The 20,856-nt window shown below is 44.3% G+C and overlaps 1 protein-coding gene across 4 annotated transcripts in view; it reads left to right on the plus strand.

Moving 5' to 3' along the window:
• The window catches only part of PFKP (phosphofructokinase, platelet), a 193,550-nt gene that overhangs the window by 31,873 nt on the left and 140,821 nt on the right, over positions 1-20,856 (plus strand). For all 4 annotated transcript variants that reach the window (XM_030198897.1, XM_030198914.1, XM_030198904.1 and 1 more), the window contains exon 2: positions 14,099-14,172. In XM_030198897.1, coding sequence (XP_030054757.1) covers positions 14,099-14,172 — 74 coding nt within the window. The remainder of the gene's footprint in view (positions 1-14,098; positions 14,173-20,856) is intronic.

Consider the following 20,856-nt stretch of genomic DNA (forward strand, 5'->3'; position numbering starts at 1 on the left):
CAGCGATAATGGAAACTAATGGCGGTGATCTCAAACCTGGCCAAATCCAAGGCATTTGGTCATGGGAGGAGCCGGCATTTGTAGTGCACTGGTCCCCCTCACATGCCAGGACACCAACCGGGCACCCTAGTGGGCACTGCAGTGGACTTCAAAAATAACTCCCAGGTGCATACCTCCCTTACCTTGTGTGCTGAGCTCCCCCAAATCCCCCCCAAACCCACTCCCCACAACTGTACACCACTATCATAGCCCTTAGGGATGAAGGGGGGCACCTACATGTGGGTACAGTGGGCTTTGAGGGGGGGGTTGGAGGGCTCCCATTTACCACCACAAGTGTAACAGGTAGGGGGGATGGGCCTGGGTCCACCTGCCTGAAGTGCACTGCACCCACTAAAAACTGCTCCAGGGACCTGCATACTTTTGTCATGGAGCTGGGTATGACATTTAAGGCTAGCATAGAGGCTGGAAAAAATGATTTTTAATTTTTTTTTTTTTGGTGGGAGGGGGTTGGTGACCACTGGGGGAGTAAGGGGAGGTCATCCCCGATTCCCTCCGGTGGTCCTCTGGTCAGTTGGGGCACTTTTTGGAGGCTTGGTCCTAAAAATAAGTGGATCAAGTGAAGCTGGCCAAGTGTTCGTCAGAGCCGGCCTTCTTTTTTCCATTATTGGCCGAAGCCAGGCATGTCTTAACCACGCCCCTGTCCTGCCTTCCATACCCTGCTGACACGCCCCTTGAACTTTGGCCGGTCCTGCGACGGAAAGCAGTTGAAGCTGGCCAAAATCGGCTTTCGATTATACTGATTTGGCCAGGTTTAGGAGATGGCCGGCCATCTCCCGATTTGTGTCGGAAGATGGCCGGCCTTCTCGTTCGAAAATAAGCAGGACAGTCACTTAGGGCTAGATTTTATATATGGCACCAAAATAATTGGCACCGAAAAAAGTGCTGTTCTATAAGCCGTGGTTAAAGTTAGGCACGGTGTATAAAATAGTGCTTACGCCTGGGAATCGCACTTAACTTTAGGTGCAACCATTTGCACTAACTGAAATGTAGTGCAAATATACACACCTACATTAGGCACATATCTCCGATGTTCTATAACAATGTTTATTAATTTTAGGAACACCCCTATTACACCCATCACCCTCTCATTTCTGTGTCCACTTTTTCAGATTGCATGTAAATATTTTACGCATGTAAATACCAATTAAAAAATCAGTTACATAATTCCTTGTTAAAAGCCAATTATTGTCAGTTAGCTTGTTGTTCAATTAAATTGCGCACACAAATTGGGCACATTCCTAAATTTGCATGTACAATTTTTGGCAACTTTTTTAGAATTGGGAGGCTACTGCATAGTTACGACGGTGGCTTACATGTGGGTGTAGCATGGGTAGTGGGCGATGGGTGTGTCACCAAGCAATACGCACAACTTTAAAAGAATACTATCAGTTGTGTGCATTGCTTGGCTCACATTAGTTACTTCTACTACTACTAGTCATTTCTCTAGCACTACTAGACGTACACAGTGCTGTACAGGTTATATACAGCTACTATCTCTGTCCCTAGTGGGCTCACAATCTAAGTTTTTATACCTGGGACAATGGAGGGTTAAGTGACTTGCCCAAGGTTATAATGATTTTACCAGGATCAAAGCCCACTGTACTAACCTACTAACCATTAGGCTACTCCAACTTAACTAGCCATTAACCTGTCTTAAGTGGGTGTGTCTACATTTTGGTGCACCAATGCAGCTTTGCGCTAGCGTTCTATAATGGCTTAGGTGTGCCTAAGTGCCATTATAGAATTAATCTAATCATGTCCCATTGTGGCTCCTATATCTTTGTGCCAAGTTATAGAATTAACCCCATACTATCATATTTTTATTGTAACTTGTATGATATTGCAGTAAGCTTACTAAATAGACCCTTTAGCTGGCTACAGAAAAGATTTGGATGCTGTTATTTCTGTCAAAGGAGGTGTTGGAAAGTACTGAGTGAATCATGCACAGGTCATTGCACCCGCCATATTTGCTTTTTTTCTTATTGTGAAACGATTTGCATTTTAAGAAAAGTTTTTATCTTTTGCTTGCTGCACTGTAACTTATTTCCATGCAACAGTTTGATATGGAGCTAATTAGTATCTGTAGCAGACTTTCTGATGAGGAGGCTGCGAACCCATGGGATAGTACATCGGCTGCTGTGAATCTTACTCTACAAGATTCACTGCCCTTTAAATGTAACCCAGGACTACCCGAGCTCTTCCGAGGCTCCTAAAAATCTGGCTAAATTATATCACTTGCTTGTCCAGTAGTCAAATACAGTTCATAATGATCAAGATGGCATACAGTACATAGATTCCTTAACAGATAGGATTCAGTCATTCAGCCATAACATAGTAACATAGTAGATGACGGCAGAAAAAGACCTGCACGGTCCATCCAGTCTGCCCAAGATAAACTCATATGTGCTACTTTTTGTGTATACCTTACCTTGATTTCTATCTGCCATTTTCAGGGCACAGACCGTAGAAGTCTGCCCAGCACTAGCCCCACCTCCCAACCACCAGCCCTGCCTCCCACCACCGGCTCTGCCACCCAATCTTGGCTAAGCTCCTGAGGATCTATTCCTTCTGAACAGGATTCCTTTATGTTTATCCCACACATGTTTGAATTCCGTTACCGTTTTCATCTCTACCACCTCCCGCGGGAGGGCATTCCAAGCATCCACCACTCTCTACGTGAAAAAATACTTCCTGACATTTTTCTTGAGTCTGCCCCCCTTCAATCTCATTTCGTGTTCTCTAGTTCTGCCGCCTTCCCATCTCCAGAAAAGGTTCATTTGCGGATTAATACCTTTCAAATATTTGAACGTCTGTATCATATCACCCCTGTTTCTCCTTTCCTCCAGGGTATACATGTTCAGGTCAGCAAGTCTCTCCTCATACGTCTTGTAACGCAAATCCCATACCATCCTCATAGCTTTTCTTTGCACCGCTTCAATTCTTTTTACATCCTTAGCAAGATACGGCCTCCAAAACTGAACACAATACTCCAGGTGGGGCCTCACCAATGACTTATACAGGGGCATCAACACCCCCTTTCTTCTGCTGGTCACACCTCTCTCTATACAGCCTAGCAACCTTCTAGCTATGGCCACCGCCTTGCCACACTGTTTCGTCGCCTTATCACCCCAAGGTCTCTTTCCCTGTCCGTACCTATCAGACTCTCACCGCCTAACACATACGTCTCTCGTGGATTTCTACTCCCTAAGTGCATCACTTTGCATTTCTTCGCATTGAATTTTAATTGCCATACCTTAGACCATTCTTCTAGCTTCCTCAGATCCTTTTTCATGTTTTCCACACCCTCCCGGGTGTCCACTCTGTTACAGATCTTAGTATCATCCACAAATAGGCAAACTTTACCTTCTAACCCTTCGGCAATGTCACTCAGAAATATATTGAACAGAATCGGCCCCAGCACCGATTCCTGAGGCACTCCCCTACTCACCTTTCCCTCATCCGAGCAAATTCCATTCACCACCACCTTCTGGCATCTGTCCGTCAACCAGTTCCTAACCAAGTTCACCACTTCGGGTCCTATCTTCAGCATGTCCAGTTTATTTAAGAGCCTCCTGTGGGGAACCGTGTCAAGAGCTTTGCTGAAATCTAAGTAGATTACGTCTATAGCTCGTCCCTGATTCAGTTCTTCTGTCACCCAATCAAAGAATTCAATGAGATTCGTTTGGCACAATTTCCCTTTGGAAGATTTGTTTCTCTTATCTCTTTTCATGTCAATATTTTAGACTTAATAATCATTTTAATTATTCTCCATGATAAAAGCATAAGGTTATATAAACATTGTGTGCAAAAATTCAGGCATCCTTTATGAAACTGTTTCAGTGAATCCCTAAGCTGCAATAGGAATTGGCCTTAGCATGCCCTTCGTGGATTGTTCCTGCACGCTAAGGCCGTTTTTACCTCGGCAGTAAAATGGCTGATTTCCAATTTTTGTATTAATTACCATGTGTTAATGTTACGTCATACATAAACTGTTGCACAGCATTAAATGAATACTTCTAACAAAAACCTGTTCAAATCTTGTTCTAGTACTTATGTGGTACGTATGTGACAATTAAAAATCTAGGAGGAAAAGACCTCGGAAGCCCCTAGTGCTCAGTGCCAAAGCACAGACAATTTAGCACTAAATGTGCAGGCTGCTTAATCATAGGTCAGAAAAACCTCCATATTATGTCTTTTTCATGCTTGCATTTTTAATATAATTTTCAATTTCACAATTAAACTATCAAAACGTTCATAAGGCACTTAACTTATTTCCAGCTCATTTCGACCTTTGGCTTTATCAAGGGAAGGGAATTGCACTGTCCAATGTGCCCACATGCCATTTCAAGATGTCAGTCTAAGAATGACAAATGGCATGTGGGCACGTTGGACAGTGCAATTCCCTTGATAAAGCCGAAGGGCAAAAAGGGTCCCCATTAGGAGCGCTGGAACGAAGTTAAGTGCCTTATGAACGTTTTGATAATTTAATTGCAAAATTAAAATTTATATTAAAAATGCAAGCATGAAAAGGACATAAGTAATATGGAGGTTTTTCTGACCTATGATTAAGCAGCCTGCCCATTTAGGCCCTCATGATCAAAAACAAACTCCGGCGCTAGAGGCTGTTAACGCCATACTAGCGCCGGAGTTTGCTGCCGACCCATGATCAGAGCCCTCGAGTGCATGAAACAACGCACTCGAGGGCTCTTAGTGCAAGTAGCTTGCAAATGCATTCTAATCAGCGCTTAACGCATTCATCCCCAATGATCAGCATCCAGTGCGCCAAAGATTGGGTCGCTGGCCGTGGCAAAATCTAAGCCAGCTCCGAGCTGGCGCTAGGGTTTGCCGATCATTGGGGAGGAATGGTGAGCCCTGTCTAGCATGCAGTTGCATGCTGGCAGGCCCCCGTTCCCCCCCAAAGCAAACGCGAACAGGGGGCTGGAGGTCCCCCCCCCCATGTTTAGGGAGGGTTGGAGATCTCCAGCCCCCCAAACCCCCAGCCCACCCCAACTCCCCCCCCCCAGCGTTATCCTACCAATCCCCAGTGGTCCGTGAGGATTAGAAGTAGTATTAGTAGTGACAACCCCCCAGCCCACCACAACTCCCCCACCTAGCGTTGTCCTACCAATCCCTGGTGGTCCGTGAGGATTAGAAGTAGTGCTAGTAGTGACAACCCCCCTCCCGGCCTCCTACCTTTAGTTGGAGGAGGGACGCAGCCTGCCTCCCTCCTTTTCCAGTCGACGACGTGGCAAAATGGCGGCGCCCAGCCCCGCCCATTGCATCCTGGGCACCGCCATTTTGCCGCGTCGTCGACTGGAAGAGGAGGGAGGCAGGCTGCGTCCCTCCTCCAACTAAAGGTAGGGGGGGCCGGGAGGGGGGTTGTCACTACCAGCACTACTTCTAATCCTCACGGACCACCAGGGATTGGTAGGACAACGCTAGGTGGGGGAGTTGTGGTGGGCTGGGGGGTTGTCACTACTAGTACTACTTCTAATTCTCACGGACCACTGGAGATTGGTAGGATAACGCTAGATGGGGGGAATTGGGGTGGGCTGGAGGTCCACCGGTCCAGCGGACCTCCAGCCCCCCCCCTCCCGGTTGCTCGCTCGCTGGGTGGGAGAGGGTTTGGCCGGCGGCGGCCACTTGACATTTTCTGGGGGGTTGGGGGGCTGGAGACCCACCGGATCTCCAGCCCTCCCTGAACCTGGGGGGGGGGGGGGTGAGATCGGGGACCGGAGATCCGCCGGACCTCTAGCCCCCATTTTGCCTTGCCCGGGGCAGGGGTAGTCAGGGCCCGGTGGTCCCATGGATCTCCAGCCCCTGTGTTTGACAGGTTTGGGCTTTTGACAGCCCAGACCTGTCAAACAAGTGCGGGAGAATTGTGCAGAGCGCATGCTCAGGTACAATTCTCCCGCACCTCTACCCCTTGATCAGAGATAATTGCGCTGCTTAAATTTGCATGCATTATCTCTGATCATCGATGCAGTAAAGCCCTGCGCTGTTCCAGCGCTATTTTTAGAGCACTGTTTGGAACAGCGCGGGGCTTTTGATCATGAGGGCCTTAGTGCTAAATTGTCTGTGCTTGGGCACTGAGCACTAGGGGCTTCTGAGGTCTTTTCCTCCTAGTTTTTTAATTATCGTATAAGTACCACATAAGTACTAGAACAAGATTTAGCACAGGTTTATGTTAGAAGTATTCATGTGCTAATGTTGCCATTAGTGTGTGGCTATTAAGAAACAAATTACTGTGTGAGCAATTACACCTATTTTGTAGAGGGTAAGGCTCATATGGTAATCCTGTGCTAACCAGTTAGCACATGGTAATGTAGCCATGCTAACTGATTAGTGCAGGAATGCCCACTTTCCATCCCCCTGACATGCCATCCTCCAGGAGCCTGCCAGTTTGGTAGTTACCGCAAGACACTTGAGCATGTTCAATAATACACCAAAGTATCAAAAAGCTGATCAAAGTGATCAAAAACTGGCGTAACTCTGCATGTTAGACAGTTAAGCATGACGATTACTGTATCTCACTGAGGTGTAGTTAACTTTTTTACAAAAATATACTTGCACATTTTTGCAAAATGCATAACTGAGCTACTTTCCATAATTTCTCATCACATCAGCTTTTAATAAACCTTTGCACATAGCAGACTTAATGCAAAAGTGTACTACTGAGATAGTCTGAAATATGTTTGTATTTTCATGAATGGATGATGTGCAAACTCCAGAAATGTTGGCAGTTTTGAGCATTTTGTAGTGTTTTTCAACTATGATAAGACATACAGTTTATTACATAAGCCTCTGAGGTAGGCATTTGTATAAGGAATATTGTATCCAGAAATGATCTTTGTACAGTTTTCTTAGCAGAAGGAGAAGCAGAGGAAGGCAAAGCATTTGAGAAGCTGTGTGTTTGTATGAATGAATGAATATAGATAATAAAAGGTAGCAGTTTATTTCTGTACCCGAATGTATCTCTTTCTTTTTCTCTCTTGCTTTTTCTTTCTCTGTTTATTCTCTTGCTTTTCCTCTTTCTCTCTCTTATGCCCTGGACAGCTTATAGCCTTTCATAGGGTTCTATTGTTTCACAAATTAGCCATCTCTAAATAGGAAAAAGTCTGTAAATTGGGTCAGGTGTTATTTGCTTCTTTGAGTGGCCTGTCATAGTGGCCTTTGATGTGAGGAGATACTTCCTGGGCACCTTTTAGCACATAGCTGGCCAAATAGTACTCCTTTTGAAAGCAGTTGGCCATTGAATTACAGAATTCAGTTTCCATGGACATCATCCCAGTGGGTTAGTTTCCTGAATATTCAATGCTTCTCCAAGGACAAAGCAGGATGGAATGCCCTCACAGAGCCATGGAAAAGCTCTCCCCTGGCTTTTCTAGGAAAGTTTTAGTGTCCATGCACATGTGCACCAGTTCCTGTGCTATGTCATCATATGAGTCTGCGTCAGATTCTTTCTTTCCACAGAGCTGAACAGACATGTCTCCTCTTGCAGTCTGTCAACTGTTGTCAAAAGTTACATTTTCTAAATACTTGTTAATTGGATATCTTTGGTTTACTTTTGACCAGGTATTTAGCCTACACAGATAACGGTTGAATATCTTTATACTGAACAACTTTGCACAGTTAATTTTCCAGCTTAGTAGCTTTTTGAATATGGATTTTACAGAGATGCTAGAAAAAGACTGATTGGCCTGTTTGCTCTGTCCAGTTCTGCCACGTGTTAAGGAAATAGCGCATGATATTTACCTGTAAATGACCATTAAATGGCAAAATGCACATTAGTTTACTATAATGTGTGCAATATAATAATAAGATGCAACACATCTTCTTATGTAAATCTAATAACATAGCTTGTGTTCAACTTTAAAAGCTGTGTTATTCATGAAAAAAATAACATGAGCTTTGAACTAGCTTAGCTTTTCTTCACCAGGAGTAGCAGGCAACTAACGTGTGGCCTAATGCTCCTTGGGGGCATCTTAAAGGGGCTGGGTTTAAAATATTTGCATGCCAAACCCCCTTCCTTCCATCACAAAGACACCCCCTCACCTCCTAAAAGTATGCCTCCAAGACAACTGGATTCAAAAGGTGTTGGTTGGCAACTAGCAGTAGTCTCTTGGTACTATCACTAGGGGTGAACCTGCCAATTTGGCAGTACTCCAAGAGTACTCCTTGGGGGGGGGGGTCAACAAATGCTGTTTTAAACCTGGCGCATGATGGGGCAGGAGCGACTGAGGATTGCGCCTGCTCCATCTGCTAGACACCAGGGAACCCCAAGTAGGTCCTGAAGGTTGTCTGGGGGGCTCGGAGTGCCTTCAAGGGGAAAGGTGAGGGGTCGGCGTGCCAATTGTTTTAACTCTGGCCCCTTTAAGATACCTCCCCGAGGAGTGTCAGGCTGCACATAAAATGCAAAACTTTTGCACAGACCCTTCTGGGTCAAGGATCCACTCTGGCGGTACCTCTAAACCCAGAAGTCGACTGCATTTTATGGTTTAGTCTCCTGAGGACGCCAGTATAGCAAAACATGCAGTCATGTAGAGACTAACCTGATGGAAAGGTTGGAGTGTTTGGAGCACGAACTGCAAACCTTTATGTTTGCAGTTTCCAACATATGCAAGTGTTATTCTAATTATTCAAGTTCAATTTATGGAATTAGACATTGAATAAGGTGGTCATCATCTGATTGTTCAGCAGCAGCAAAGTCAAGTATACTTAAGTGAAGAATTGTTTTCACCTATGAAAGTGAAGTCAAGGACTGCCTTCATCTGTTGCATGAGAACTGAACGTTTAGAATTTTTTGGACTGTGATAACTTTGGCAAGCATGGCTAACTCCTCTCATGGTTTGGGTTGGACTATGTTATAATGTTAAAGATGTATATGATTTGAATAAAATTATATATTTTTTAGATATGTTATACAAGTATACTTCAATGATTTAAAGTGATAAGAATGAATATGCATGAGACAAACTTGCATGCACTGCCTCCATTATATGCAAATCTATCTCATGTATATTCATTTTGGGTATCCTAAAAAGTCAACTAGCTGGATGTGTCCTGAGAACTGGGTGAAGAATTCCTGATCTCTAGCAGATTTATTAGAATCATTGTACTGGGCAGGCTATTCTAAAAATCACGTTGAAAAGGGCATCTGGTCTAGCTGTATAAACGTATCTGGTCGTTAACAGTACAGAAATGGAAAAGAATTTTAAGCTTTTTAACCGTTACTAGGGAAAAAGTTCTTTTTTTCAATCATGAGGGATTTGTCCAGTCTTAAGAGACAGGTTAATTATAGAAGTTAGTGTTGAGGCTATTTTATACCTGAGCAATATGAGCAATTTTGGCTGGGTGATTGATATTTCTCAGCTGCTGTAATACCTCTGTTTCTTTTGCTTTGGAGGACAAAACCTCTTGTAGGGATGGATGGTATTTATTTTGTTCATTAAGATTCTATTGTGAATAGACAATATGATTTTCTACAGAGGATAGATTATTCTCCAGTCACTGCACTGAAAGACTAGTTGGAGCTGTTTGCATTCCTGCAGGCTCTTCATTGTAAATGGATTGGGTTAGCCAGCCTTTTCCAGATACTCAGTGGTCCATGTGTCGGTTTTATTGCTTTTCTTAGAGTACAAGCAGGTCTATAAAATCTTCACCTAAGAGTGACATCACCTACTGAGCCCAGTGTGGGGAAACAGTACCCCAGAACCTTTTCCAGAAGCCTATGAGTAGGTTCATCGTGCATGCATACCTGTTCCCACCTGCCGCTGTCTCCTGAGACCTCCTCAGTCTAATCTTTTCTGTGGAGCCAATCAAATCTGTTTTTCTGTCATAGTTAAGAACATAAACGTTGCCTTAGTGGGACAGACCGAAGGTCCATCTGGCCCAGTGTCCTGTTTCCAACAGTGGCCAATCCAGGTCACAAGTACCTGGCAAGATCCCAAAAGAGTAAAAACAGATTTTATGTTGCTTATTCTAGAAATAAGCAGTGGATTTTCCCGAGTTCATCTTAATAATGTCTTATGGACTTTTCTTTTAGAAAACTATCCAAACCTTTTTTAAAATTCTGCTAATTTAACTGCTGTTACCACATTTTCTGCCAACGAATTCCGGAGTTTAATTACATGTTGAGTGAAGAAATATTTTCTCTGACTTGTTTTAAATTTACTGTATAGTAGCTTAATTGTGTCCCCCCTAGTCCTAGTATTTTTGGAAAGAGTAAACAAGCGATTCTCTGAGGACAAGCAAGCCAGTATTTCTCACCTATGGATAACACTGTCTGCGTTGCCCAGTATGAAGCTTTAAAAAGCTTTATATAGAATAGTGAAGGTGATAAGACCAGGGGTGGACTGACCATTCGGGCAACCATGCAGTGCCCAAGGGCCCAGAGGCTCTGCCTGGTTGCCCACCGCAACATATTGCAGCCCTCCGCTGTCCTACCATGAAGGGCCTGATGGTCAAGTGGCCTTTGTGTGGGCAGGAAACAATCCCACTGTTTCCTGCCCGCTGCTGCTACATGCCGGCGCCAGTGTGTTTTAAAAGTGGCAGCCAAGACTGCCGAGACCCACGATCTACTGTGTAAGTCTCAGCAGCCATTGTGGAAAACACCAAGCACAGTAGCAATAGCAGGCAGGAAAGAATAGGGTATTTTCCTGCCCCTGAAGAAGCTACTAGACTACTAGGCCCTTCAAGGTAGGACCAGGGAGAGCAGCGGCAGTGCAAGAGAGGGGTGGCGGGCAGTGGCCGGGGGAGGCCCCAATGACATTTCCTCCTGGGGACCCCAACCACTGTCAATCCGCCCCTGGATAAGACTGATCCCTAGGGGACACCACAAGACAAGATATGTAAGGAGGAACTGCATGACATCTCAACTTTACCATAACAAGTCAACATTGAACTCTTTTTTTTTTGTTTTTTTTTTGTTTAATCTCATTGACATTATTGAATGTTTACATTATCCTTGTTCTCAAATACCTGAAATGAATTGTATATCTATTCATTTCCAATTTATATTTTCTGTACTTTAAATGCAATAATACTCTGTATTTCTCATTCCGACAATGGCGATCGCCATTACGGCATAATGTAAGCCACATTGAGTCTGCAAAGAGGTGGGAAAATGTGGGATACAAATGCAGCAAATAAATAATAAATGAAGCTTGGGCGACCTAAAAGGACCGGTGCTGTAATAAAGATACATTTATACACCATACCTGTAATGCCTAAAGAGTGAAGGTACTCGAGAAGAAGGGCGTGGTTACTTATATCGAGCACAGCCGATAGGTCCAATGATACCACCAAAGCTATCTTGCCTTGCTCTAGGTGGGAGTGGAGCTCACTCAGAAGAGCAGCAATGATAGTCTCGGTGTTGTATCCCAACCTAAAACCTGATTGTCACAGATATAGTGCATTTGTAGACTCCATAAAGCTCTGAAGTTATTTAAAAAAACAAAGTTTTCATGGCCATTTTCAAAAAACAGAAGAACGTCCAGCTTTTTGTTTCAAAAATGACCATTAGCTAGATGTTTTTGTGCTCAGTGCATCTATCTTTAATACCATTTAAAAAAAAAAAAAAGAAAAGTCCAAGAGAACAATGCACACGTTTTGATAACGCCCAAATCCAATCCGAGCTTCGAAAATAACAATTTGGATAATTTTCAGAGAAAAACGTCCAAATGCCATTCTATGGCATTTTTGAGACACTTTTCTCTTTTGAAAATGAGCCCCTTGATAAACTTCACTGAACTCCAGAGGTATCTGTTTTCACAAGTACTATGTGTAATTGCACAGCAGCTGTAATTGGAGGAATTTTTCTCCTGCATACAATTTGGTTGTCAGAAGAACCACCTTGCCAGCCATGTTCAGCTAAATTACCATCCAAGGGAGTGGTTGAAAATATGCCCTAAGGATAGTTTAAACTCCTTTATTGTTGCCATCCTCTGTACTGTATTCCACAGTCTAAATGGTATATGGGATTTATCAACTGATTCTGTTTGCATTGTAAAGCACACAGCACATTATAAGTGGGTGATTTAAGTAGGAGGTACAGTATTAAAATCACAGATGCTTGTTCACGCTCTGTGAAAAGAGGTATTATCACACTGACAGATTTACAATACTCCTCCCAGGGTTTCATTGTTTTCAGCATTTCCTTTTCTAATAGTTCTGTCATTGAAACCATGTCTCTTTACCCCCAAGTTTCTCCTCTGTCACTCCAGGTGGCATTCTTTTACTGGCAAAGGGGTTGGGAGACTCTTCCTTAAGTTTTATCCCCAGTGCTACAGATACTAGGGCCCAGATGATCAAAAGCCCTGCGCTGTTCCAAACAGCGCCCTAAAAATAGCGCCGGGACAGCACAGGGCTTTTCTGCATCGATGATCAAAGATAATGCATGCAAATCTAAGCAGCGCTATTATCTTTGATTATCATGTTTAAAGTGCGGGAGAATTGTGCCGAGTATGCGCTCAGCACAATCCTCCCGCACTTGTTTGACAGGTCTGGGCTGTAGCCCCGCCCAGCGCATCCCAGGATGCAATAGGCGGGGCTGGGCGCCGCCATTTTGCAGCGGCGTCGACAGGAAGAGGAGGGAGGCAGGCAGGCTGCGTCCCTCCTCCAACAAAAGGTAGGGGGGCCAGCCGGGGGGGCCGGCAGGGAGGGTGGGTGACCACGGACTACCAGGGATTCAGAACGCTCCGTTGATGGATAACAGGGTGGCGGCCACAACAATTTCTTGGGGTTTTGGGGGCTGGAGACCCACCGAACCTCCAGCCCCCTCCCCCCGTTGCTGAGTGGGAGGGAGGGTGGGATAGCGTTTTGCCGGAGGCGGCCACCACGATTTATGGGGGTTCGGGGGGGGGGGGGCGGAGACCCACCGGATCTCCAGCCCTCCTTGGGCATGGAGGGGGTCGGATCGTCGGGGGGACCGGAGGTCCACCGGACCTCCAGTCCCCTGTTTGCGTTTGCTTTGGGGGGGAACGGGGGCCTGCCAGCATGCAACTGCATGCTGGACAGGGCTCACCATTCCTCCCCAATGATCCGCAAAGTCTAATGCCAGCTCAGAGCTGGCATTGATTTTGCCGCGGCCAGCAACCCCATCTTTGGCGCGCTGGCCGCTGATCATTGGGGATGAATGCTGGAAGCCCTGTTTAGCATGCATTTGCATGCTACTTGCGCTAAGAGCCCTCAAGTACGTTGTTTCAGGCGCTCAAGGGTTCTGATCATGGGTCGGCTGCAAACTCCGGCGCTAGTATGGCGTTAACAGCCTCTAGCGCCGGAGTTTGCTTTTGATCATGAGGGCCTAGATGACTCCAGGACATAGGGGACAGGCTGAACCAATCATGATTTAGCCTCATAGCATGCATGGACCTGAAGTTCAGATTTAGTATTTTTGTAGAGAGATCAGGCTGTCTCTGGTGACATGGAACTCCTGTGTGTTGCTCCTTTTAGTTGGTAGCAGTTCTGTTACAGCAGCAGCTGTCTTCCCATGCTGCGACTGAAATCTTCTGAAAAGTTGTGCTGCCGGTCAGAACACGTCAGTACCTGCCTAACTGCCAGCTCTGCCTCCTGTACTGCTCCTGAGAGGCCCACATTAAACATGGCCAGTCAGAGCCGAAAGTGTCACTGCATATCGGCAGTTGGGCAGCCCTAAGCGATTTAAGTGGGCAAGAGCCTCTCCTTCCTGCTTAAATCACTTTAAATATCTGCCCGAAAGTCATCAGCTATAAGCAAGTAACTTAAATTGTAGGTAAACTCTGATGACATGGAAGCTAATTTCCATCCTAACTATAAATTGGAGGCTAAGAAAAGATAGAAGGACAAATTTAAGAAATGTTCAACCACAAACTAGTCTACTAATTTGTGGTTAGAACCAAATCTCAACTGGTTATTGTCTTTTCAGCCAAATAACTGCCCAAAGTGATGTAAAGCATCTAAAACCATTCAGAATCATGTCCTTAAACTGATGACCAGGTATTTAGTTACAGATCGACTTACTTACATTTTCCAGTAACGCATTCTTCACTTTGCCTTTTAGGTATGAATGCAGCTGTGCGCGCAGTGGTGCGGATGGGAATCTATGTAGGAGCCAAAGTGTACCTTGTTCATGAGGTTGGTGTTCTGTTTGTAATATCTTCATCACTTTTGACCCTTCAGCTGAGAACATGATGATAATTATTGTTATTAAGACTATCAAAACCATAAAGAACTCAATTCACTCAGTTTGGGTTCTAGTGGATGAGTAGTGGGGAAAACCTGAATAGCAGCTGTTGTAAAAGCAGGTACTTAAGAGCAATATGTGGACACTGACCTGATAATATATTAACACTAGGAGAAACTGAATGCATAGAGAACTGCTAACTGTAATTTCAAGGACTAGACCCTTAAATAAAAACCAAGGGCCTGATATTCAGCTTGCGGTGGTGAGCGGCTTGTAAGCTGCTCACAGCTGCACATGAGTTAACCCTAGATATTCAATGCCAGGGCATATCTGGCATTTATTTATTTATTTTATTTTATTTATTGCATTTGTACCCCACATTATCCCACCTTTTTGCAGGCTCAATGTGGCTTACAGGGTGTTAATTTGGTATGATCGTTACATAGTGTTAGATACAGTCGGTAATAAATTGGAAGTAAAAGAGGAATTAATTAGAAGGTAATGGGTAAGGTCGTGTCGAAGTGTTTTAGAGCGTTTGGGTGATGTACGGAGTAGTATGATTCATCAAGGATTGTTTTTGTAGGCTATGTTGAAGAGAAATGTCTTCAAAGATTTGCGAAAGTTGGTTAAGTTGTCCGTGGTTTTCAGGGTCTTGGGAAGTGCGTTCCATAGCTGTGTGCTTTTGTACGCAAAGGTAGTAGCGTATGCCTGTTTGTATTTGGTTCCTTTACAGCTGGGGAAGTTCAAGTTGAGGAACTTACGGGCTGATCTTCTGGCATTTCTGGGTGGTAAGTCTATTAGGTTCAGCATGTAGATTTGGGCCTCTGCGTGAATTTAGCATTGAATATCTAGTATCTGCAGTCATCCAGTTAACCAGGCATGGGCTGGTATTCAGAATGGCGCACAGTTAATTCAGCAGTTGTTTCTACTGCCTCTACCAAGAAACTCCCTTATATGGTGTGAAGCCCCGCCCAGCGCATCCCAGGATACACTGGGCAGGGCTGGGTGCCGCCATTTTTCAGGCGGTGTTGAAGGAAGAGGAGGGAGGCATGCTACCTCCCTCTTCCAACTCAATGTAGGGGGTGGGAGGATTGACACTGGACCACCAGGGACCCTTTGCTAATGCTGGGGGATTAGGGGGGGGGGCTGGAGACCCACTGGATCTCCAGCCCTCCCTGAACTGTGTTGGAGGGGGGGGGGGGGGTTGGGAGGACTTCCAGGCCCCCTGTCGCTGGGGGAGGGGGTTGGTCACCCACTGGGCCACCAGGGACATTTTAGAAATGCTGAGGGGAGTTAGGAGAGGCTGGAGACCCACTGGATCTCCAGCCCTTCCTGAACCTGGGGGGGGGGGGGCTTCATCGAGGGGATCGGAGGTCTGACGGACCTCCAGCGCCCATTTTGCCTTGCTCAGGACAGGGGTAGTTGGGGTCTGCTGGTCCTGTCCCAGACCTGTCAAACAAGTGCGGGAGGATTGTGCTGAGCACATGCTCAGGCACAATTCTCCCGCACTTCTACCCCATGATGAGATATAATTGCATGCTTAAATTTGCATATCCTTATCTCTGATCATAGGTCTAATAACGCCCCGAGCTGTTTCAGTTCTATTTTTAGAGCGCTGTTTGGAACAGTGCGGGGCTTTTGATCTGAGCTTTATGTAGAGGCATTATCTGCTCCTTTTTCCTGATGGCCACTCCTCTCCCTATGCACTCAGGCATCCTTTTGAATTTAATTAAGATTTAATCATAGTTTCCAGATGATCAGTAAAAGGGACCAGGAGTTTCTGGGGATGGCTATGTGTCTGTTTCAGAATTCACCAAATTTTTAGAAGTAAAAAAAAAAAGTGGTGAAAATATTGTCTGTCATGTTAACCTCTTGTTCAGTGCAGGAAGTAATTTATACTGTGAAGGAGACAGTATTGCTTGCTGAAGAACTGTAACCGCATTTATTGTGAATGCAGCAGATAAAAGCTAGGGCTTCTTTGCTCCAAATGCTTTTGCTTTCATGTGTAGTCCTTTCACAAATGATATTGGTGGTCATGGTATTATGGGCTAGAGGACTAGAGTTTAAGCTTTGTGATTTACAAGAAGGCATGCTCTCCAAAAAAGAAAAGACACAATATTTCAACTGTAACCACTGAAAAAAGGGCTTCCCTCTCGCTCACAGAGCCTTCAGCCTGTAGTTCTTACAATACAGTTCTAGGCAAGATGAACTACTGCTGTGTCCATGGATTAAGAAGGACTTCTTTTTAAAAAGCATAAACCTACTTGTTACTTGCTTGCAGTAAAGCTGATGGGAGTTGAGCTTTTCATTCTGTGTGGTCTGACAATTCATTAGAGTTGATGGACTCATAAAAGAAGTAATTCTATAAGGAGCCAACCAATTGTAGGCGGAAAGAAGACACACAAATGTCAGGGTTTCTTTTAGTCCAATTACGCATGTAAGTGGTCTCTTGTAGAAAATAACTAGCGCAAGAGTATGTTCCATGATTTCATGGCACATAATTTGCCTGTGGTCATGCAGGTGGACAGAATTTGGGCGGAGTACATGTAAGTAAATTATATAATACTATCATTTAGGCGTGGGCATGTATGTTCACCAGCTATGGGTTTGATGTAAGTAATGTTGCCTTAAGGGGGCAGTTCTATTAGTGGGTGCCTCCTTTTAGGTGCCCCAGTGCCATCACGTGAGAGTCAATTCTGTATTGGCATCTGGGTAACCAGATGCAATTATAGAATACTAGCACAACTCTGTATCAAGTGCCTAAAATCTAGGTGCCTGTATTTACACCAAACACAGATCTGACATAACTGGTGGTGCCTAAATGTGGCAAGGATGTGAGTAACTGACAGTATTCTGGAAGTGGCGCACATAAATGGCAGCACTGCTCATGTCCCACCCCTTGCATTTATACACTCTGCCACTTATGGGCCCTTGCCGAATAGCGCTTAGCTGTTCTGCTGCCTCTCACGTGCATATGTGTACACTTACCTCTAAAAGTGCAGGTATTCTGTATATTCTTCACGCGTGCTACTGGTGCTGAAATGTGGGCACCCAGTTACCAAATTGCCCGTCAACCCCCAAATTCTATAAAAGTCCGATTAACAAGCTAATTAGCTCTTATAATTGGCTTAACAAGCAATTATTGGCACTAATTACATTTAATTGGAATATACATGCATAAAATTAGGTGTAGGATCCATGGCCAAATTTTATACACTAGTTCAAAAAGGGGGTGCGGAAATAGGAAGGTCATGGGCGGAATGGGGGTATTCCTAAACTTAACATGCTTAGTTAGTGCTTCAAAAAAGTTTAATATTTTATCTGTAAAAACCGAGCCAAATTTCTCAGCCCTGGCTTCGTCCTTTATGCAGAAATGAAGATGCTGACCCAGATGGGAACCGCTGGATTGAGCTCACTTTTTCCCAGGTAGAAGCACTCCCCAAGGCTCACCCAAAGTCTGATTACTAAATCCATGTAGGGGCTGCCCTCTCAGCCTTCTCTCCTGTCCTGAGTCCAGCTCATACATAACCCCCAAAAGTGATTTGCTTCAGAAGTTCTGGACAGTACTCGCCTAAGCCTAGGATAAGTCTTGTGCATTCCATCTCCGCTGCTAATTGTGCTGCTTAAAAGTATTTCCACAGATCTAGAACTTAGACACCTTTCTTGCCTAGATCACATCAGCACTTTCTTAAAGATGTAGGCAGACACTTTCCTTTGCAAAAACATGAGGTCTTTACCAGGAACAAGTAATGACAAAGTCTGAAACAAATATAAAAATCAGGGCAAAATCATAATTTTAAAGGTGGCTGTCTGCCGCAACCAGGCATGGCTTAATATCTCCCCATATCCCCATGTATATGACTGTTTGCACCAAAGAGAAATAATTCACCCGGTATAACTGTGAGGGGATCCTTTGGAATCTGTACCTCAAGTACCTAATAGGCCTTGAAGATGATCTGAATGGGAAATGTCCCACTGTGTCCCCATCTGCTCTTCAAATAAGGAGACATTCGCCAGTTCAGGTTTTGTCATATTTACTTTGAACCCAGACAATCTGACAAAGTCTTGAATTTCCCTTGTAATAGCAGACAGTTGTCATTGGGGTTGACTTATTGAAAACATATCATCTGCAAATAAAGCTGGTTATCTTCTGCTGAATATTTGCGGTTAAATGCTATTTAAGTAGTCATCTGCCATTGCTGATTGGTTAAATAGCACTGAATATTGGAAGATATGTATAGAATTATGAGTAGTGTCTCTTGGGATACTGTTAAATAATGCCTTTGAGTGCACTTGATGATGGATTTCTAAGTAAATAATCTGACCAACAGCTGTCCTTCATCAAGATAAACCACATACTGGTACACTGTCAACATCAAGATTTTTTTTCCACCTACTGTGGAACCTGTAGCATACAGAACATAGCTAGAATATTTCCTCTTATAGCTTTCCATAGTAAAGATGTGTTCAAATTCTGGTAGCACCTCAATAGTAGCAACACAAAATCCCTTCACTGCCAGATACTTTGGAGACCTTTTACTAACAATTAGCTCATGTTATTTGACATAGGACTCATTTTATTCCTATTGTCCCTGCAGCAGAAAACATGCACTATTCATTAGTAAAAGACCCTGTCACGAAATGCCTAGCCACCCGCTTGGGGTCACCCCGCGGCCACTTAGAGGGTCTTTCCCCAGCATAGCTCAGGTCCACCTGCACCTGCTGCTTGTGCTCTACAGTAGTACTCTACTCCCACCAACTAGGTCACAACCGCCTCTTGGCGAGTCTCCCGCCCTCAAATTATCCCCAGTGATTTCTAGGTTACTGGGGCCATGCTCCCAGTGGTCCCACAGTTACCAGAAAGCATTCACAGACCAACACACAAAACACCAGGATTCTTTATCAGTCCAGACAAGCAGAACGAACAAACAATTTTGTTTATTCTCATAAAAATTGAACACTGAACAAAAAATGTGCAATTGGCAAACAATAACAGGTAACTGAAATATGGATAAATTATAACTCTAACTAAACATCTATATACTGTCTAAACAGTACCTGGGAAGGTAAGGACACATAACTGCTCAGGAAAGAGATCTGTCTCTTTTTCCTTTCTGGCTAGGACTGAAGCATCAGTCAGCACTACTAGGAAATTTTCAAACCTCCAGACCAGTCAGAGCCCAGAACAGTGAAGTTTCAAATAAAAACTGGTTACATCACTACAGACACTTTCTATTATTTGTGTGCCAAATAAAGAAAGACATCAGTCCTCTGTAACGGCTTTAAGCATAAACATGCACCATCTGCTGGCCAAACAGGAGAAATACTCTTCAGACATAAATCTGTGCAGGAAAATATCCAATACACTTTACAGGCTTAAAACACACTGGGGTCCTTTTACTAAGATGCACTGAAAAATGGCCTGCGGCAGTGTAGACACGTGTTTGGGCGCACTCAGAATTATTTTTAGCGCACCTACAAAAAATGCCCTTTTTTTTTGTTTCTATCCGTACAATCCAGATTAAACCTCCTTTAGATCTTTAATATACTGAAGTCCTTTTTCAAAAGAACACAGCTCATACACAGATACTTCAGGGTCAAATCATATGTTTATCCCAGAACCTCAGTGATGTTAATCGCTATCCATTTAAAATACAGCGATTTCAATAACATCAGACTCTTCACCGGTTCTTTTTCTTATTTCTTAACTTTAGAAAAACATATATATATAGCTTTAGCGTTACTTATCTTTTCAATTTATTACACTTGTCGGACCCAGGGGATCATCTGTCTGACATGCACGTTTCGCCCACAATGGGCTGTCTCAAGGACATTCCCCTGCAATGTAAATCGAAATATATTAATGATCTCCCCGGACTTCAGTATTCAACCTACATCCAAAGAGTAGCTGAAACCTAGACTAGACTCACCCCGTGTTTCTTATAGCGTCAGCTCAGCAAACGTTATAAGCTAAGATGGCGCCGGCATTTTTTTGAACCCATTAAATACCCGCTACAGCATGACGTTCATAAGCCCCGCCCCCCAAGGCGTTCCACCGGCAGCAAAGGACCAATTCTATATTGCTGCCGGTGGAGAACCGGGTGCTATTCAAATCAAAGATATCCATTCAATTTCGTCATTCAGGCCCTTCGGTGTAACTGTTTGAAGCATAAATATATTAAATTGCTCTCTATAGTTCATCAGTCCATTTTGGGTCTGAGACCTTACCACAAGTCATTGTCCTAGCGGTAAGGTCTCATGCGGTAACCGGGCGGTAATGGTCTGCCCATTTCAAATGACAGTTGACGCGCATAGCTGCTTCGCGCTAGAAAATAAAAATTATTTTTCAGGCGCGCGTTGTGGACGCGTGCCAAAATTGAAATTACTGCTAGGACCACGTAGTAACCGGGCGGTAACTCCAATTTGGCGCATGTTGGGCGTGCATGGGCACCTACGCGGCTTAGTAAAAAGGCTCCACTCTTTCTTCACAGACCCCCTTTGTGAAGGTACACCAAATCCTACGGAGAATCTTTTCAGAGCCTGTGCTCGGGAGGAGGAATGCTGCTACAGTGCAGTGGCTGCTGACTCCTGGCATCTGAGTGCCCAGATTTCCGCATCAGCACAAGATGGGGGCC

Source organism: Microcaecilia unicolor, chromosome 1, assembly GCF_901765095.1.
Source record: "Microcaecilia unicolor chromosome 1, aMicUni1.1, whole genome shotgun sequence".
NCBI classification, from domain to species: domain Eukaryota; kingdom Metazoa; phylum Chordata; class Amphibia; order Gymnophiona; family Siphonopidae; genus Microcaecilia; species Microcaecilia unicolor.